This window comes from Gossypium hirsutum, chromosome A13, assembly GCF_007990345.1.
Source record: "Gossypium hirsutum isolate 1008001.06 chromosome A13, Gossypium_hirsutum_v2.1, whole genome shotgun sequence".
In the NCBI taxonomy this organism is placed as follows: Eukaryota; Viridiplantae; Streptophyta; class Magnoliopsida; order Malvales; family Malvaceae; genus Gossypium; species Gossypium hirsutum.
The window spans coordinates 85,227,936-85,232,636 of record NC_053436.1 but is presented as its reverse complement, the minus strand read 5'-3'; the positions used below and the strand labels follow the sequence as shown (position 1 = coordinate 85,232,636).

The window sequence follows — 4,701 nt, the reverse complement described above, 5'->3', positions numbered from 1 at the left end:
CCTTCTTGACTCTCGTAATGCAACTGGCTGCAATTTAATTCTTATCATAATTTGGGCATTGTGGCACAATAGAAACATATTCTACCATGCAGGTTTTATCCAAACAAATAATGATGTGGTTACTTTTATCATGGCTTTTTTCAAAGAGATGGTAGGCTAGAATGTATGAAAAATTCCTATAGTTATTGTTAAGTTATGGAAAGAATAAAAGAGAGCTGGAAAAGAAGGCAAAACCAAAAAAAATTTAAAACTAAATAGCCCACCTTTCATTAAGATTTCGGTGCATAATATACAAAAGACTATTGTTGTTGCAGTGGTTAATCATATCCTAAAACTTCAACAAGTATCACATTAAAAGATTGTATCACCTAACCAAATACAAACTGACACATTATGTGTGTCATGCTTGACTACTTATAACTGCTCTATCAAGCTAAAACATCAAAAAGATTGGCATACACTCTTAGAATATCTAAGAAAAATCTCAGTCATCTAACACTCCTCATTAAGATTTTTCTTGAAGACTCCAAGCTTTGTTCTTAGAAACTCAAATCTAGGCCTTGAGACAACCTTAGTCAGAACATCTGCAACTTGATGTTCAGACTAATTTCACCAAGTCTTTCAGCTTCTTTGATTGCATGAAATTTCTTATTAATATGCTTAGTTTTTCCATACTGGACTGGATTTTTGTGATAGCTATAGTAGATTTATTATCCACCCAAATTGCAATAGCTTCATTAGTATTTTGTTCCAAGTCAGCTAAGATCTTTCTAAGCCAAATAGCTTGATTAATTACTACTGCAGCAGAGACATACTCAACTTCAGCTGAGGATTGAGCCACCACATCTTGCTTCTTTGAATTCCATGCACAGGCACCACTTCCAAAAGAAAAAATATAACCCGAAGTGTTTTTGCAATCATCCACACTTCTAGCCCAACCACTGTTAGAATAACCTTCAAGCTTGCAACTATCATTCTTCGAATACCATATGCCATAGTTAAATGTAACTTTAATGTATCTCATAACCCTTTTAGCTGCACCATAATGAGTCTGACTGAGGGCTTGCATGAATCTAGACAATAAGCTTGCAACATACATTATATATGGCCTAGTAGTAGACAAATATAATAAATTGCCTATCAAACTTCTGTAATCGGAAGCATCAACCTTTTTGGAATTATTTGATTTAGACAACTTCTCATTCAAAACCAGTGAAGTAGCGACTGGTTTGCAATTTTCCATTTTGAACTTTTTCAAAACTTCCAGAGCGTACTTTCTTTAAGAAATAAAAATACCAGCATCAGATTGGTGAATTTCCATCCCAAGAAAATACTTCATATAACCCAAATTAGACATTTCAAACATATTTTTCATTCTTTGTTTGAACTGCTATATAGACACTTTATTATCTCCTATAACAAGCATGTCGTCAACATACAATGAAACAACGAGTTTTTTCTCATCACTAAGCTTTTTAACATACAATGTAGCTTTGCTTTCGCTCCTTATAAACCCTTACTGCAACAAATATGAGTCAATTTTGCTATACCAGGCTCTAGGAGCCTGGTTCAGTCCATAAAGAGCTTTGTGAAGCTTATACACCTTGCCTTCATTTTTTGAACCTTGAAAACCTTCTTAGAAAAAGAAATCAATTTTTAATTGAGATAGAACCTAATTAGAAAAAGGAAGAAATAGGAAGAGACCAAAAGAGAAAATTGCCCAAATTTTGAAATTAGTCTTCTACATGGAGTATACCACCGTCTTCTTCCTTCTCTTAAACCTCTAATAATTCAAAAGGTTTTCAAAACCCAAAATTGGAGAGTTCTTTGAAAAATATTCATTTCTTCATATTTTTTAACCTCCCAAACACCAAAATAACCCAAATTCAAACGAAAATCGTGTTTTCTTTCCCAAATTCGTCATTGTTTTTCTTGAGTTCAAATCCTGAATTAGAGCTGTAGATCATCATTTTCAATGAATTAAAGTAATATTATAACTTTTAGGGTTAAACAAAGGGTGTTGTTAATTCAATTTGAGTTTTAAACGATTGTATGTATATTTATTTAGATTTGAGGTTTTTAAAGTAAGCTTGAATCAAAAGTGGAAAATCTCGTAATATTGAGTAAACCTATTTTTTCAAAGTGATTTTTGATTCATTCTAGCCTAATTAAAAGGTATTTCACTTCAATTTGATAGTTCATAATCGAATTGTTAAGAATCAAACATTTTCCCCTTGTACCTGTTTTTGAAAGCTTGAATATTTTGAAAATTTTAAAACCAAGGATTTAGGCGAAATTAATGTTTTATATGAAATTATATGATATTTAGGATGTTTTAAATCGAAATTGAAGATTAGAAACAAGATTAGAATTTCGAAACTTCAATTTTGGCGAAACTAGCTAGTTTTTGGTAGTGAGAAAGGAGAGGTTTGAATTGTGTTTTCCATGTTGTTTGGTTGTGCTCAAGGTTGTTTTTGATGAGTTTAGATTGTGTTCTTTTATGCATGTCAAGTTTCAGATCAATCGAGCAAGTCTAAAGGTAAGGAAAAACTTGTTTGAGCTTTCGGCTAGTAAACAGAAGCGTGAACGATGAGTGTTTAGAGTCATTGCTAGTATGCGTGATTCATAGCATTAATCAGGAGCTTAGGAATAACCTAAACCTCTATATTAAGTTCTGATTGTAAGCCTTCTATATAGTTTTTTTCCTTATTGTGAAATTTTTCCTAATGTATGTTGAGTTGTGGAATGTGAGGCTGTTACGATAGGTAATGTATGTGAATATTTGGATGTGATAAACTGATTTTAATGCACACGTGTGTGGTCTAATATATGATGGCTCAATGAACATTATTATGAAAATTAAAGTGCAATTAAATGTGAATCTTATAAGCATGCATTGTGTATAAGTTTGTGATGTAAATTGATGAATATGAACAAAGATGATGTGCATTAAAATAGCAATTAAAAATGTACAATTATGGATATTTTAGCCTTATGATCTCTTGAAACCATTAGATATAGTTGGCATGCTATAGGATTGTGAGTACTCATCTTTTTGTTTGTGATTTGGGAATTGAAGCCCGAGACAGATTAGAGAGATAAGGGAATGTTGAGCTAAGTTTCATTCATCAAGACATGGTGGTGTGTTGGAGAGTGTTTAGCGTTATGCTACACTTATGGGACATGTTAGATTCTTTAAGTCATTGGTGTAATAGAGATCCATTTATCCAATGTGTGGTGATAGAGTTCACTTTTATGTTTCATAATCTCAAGTTTCCAAATTATCATCAATTGATTTATATATGAAATATGTTGTGTGTAAATGCATGTGAATAAAACATGCTAATTCAATACCAAAAACTAACATGCTCATAATATCATGTTTTGCCAATTCAAAGCATATAAGTTTCACAATTTCAAAACACTTAATTGGTCACTTTCAATTATGCACTAATTTATCTAAAACCACATATCTATCATAACTCTTAATGCATTCATATGGTACTCAATGTACCAATCCACAATAAGGCATACCCTAAAAAACTTGCTACTTTTTATGCTAAGTTTCAACAAGCCATTCAACAAGCTAGTATAAACCTTATCACCAAAGAGTATTAGTACATATACATACATCACCATATTTACCAAAATAAGCCAACTCACATGGCTATACAAAAACAAAATACTTAACTTTTACAAGCCAATACAAATGGCCAAATTCATAATAACATATACCAAAATGACCCAAAGTCCCTATACATGCCATATGACCAAAACTTAATTTCAAAAGTACCAAGTGATAGTTGGATAGTGTGTTGAAGTCTCCAACAATCCCTAAATTCGAGCTAGCTTTAAAATTACTATAAAACACGGCAAATAAACAAAGTAAGCTATATAGCTTAGTAAGCTCGTATGAATTAATAAGCAAACTCACCATTTATTCACAATCAAATAATATAAATATAATATGCTACAAAACATTCAAATCAAAATGTTAACTTATATGCAATCACAACTATAACCATGAACTTATAACTTTCATAAATTTGATGCTCACATAGTTTTCGTACATACCTGTACTGTTACGTATCTATTCTCACCGTTTCATATCTTCGATTTACCCATTGAACCATTTGGAATATAAGTCGGATACTTCGAAGTCTCACACCCTAAGTGCTAATATCATGGCCCGAAGAAAACTCAGTGAATCTCACACCCGAAGTGCCAATATCATGGCCCGAAGCCAACCCAATAAATCTTGCATCCTAAGTGCCAATATCATGGCCCGAAGCCAACTCAATGTAACCCCTAATGATATGTCATTTGTATCCTACTCTATTCCTAAGGTTCAACAGAGATTTTCAATGCCAAATATTTGTAGAATGTGTCTGCAAGGTCTTAATTCACAATTTAGTCAATATTAAGGTATTTAAAATACAATTAAAAAAATCTTATTACATACAAACTTACCTCGAATGCAAAAACGGCGAAACGAATCGATTAATCCAAACCTTATTCTTTCCCTGATCTAAGTCTATATTTCACTTTTCTTGATCTATATAATATCAAATTTAGCTTATTTAATAATCTCTCTATTCAATTTTGTCCAAAATACATTTTAAAGCCACTTTACACATTTGCCTCTAATATTTCACATTTTTACAATTTAGTCATTTCATAAAATTACAAATTCATGCAATT

The 4,701-nt window shown here is 31.9% G+C and overlaps 1 protein-coding gene across 1 annotated transcript; it reads right to left on the bottom strand.

The window, feature by feature from the left end:
• Nucleotides 1-598: 598 nt before the first annotated feature.
• LOC121212320 (secreted RxLR effector protein 161-like) lies at nucleotides 599-1,243 on the bottom strand. The gene has a single exon (XM_041084784.1). It carries the CDS (start codon nucleotides 1,241-1,243, stop codon nucleotides 599-601), a length of 645 nt encoding a protein of 214 aa, XP_040940718.1.
• Nucleotides 1,244-4,701: the final 3,458 nt, after the last annotated feature.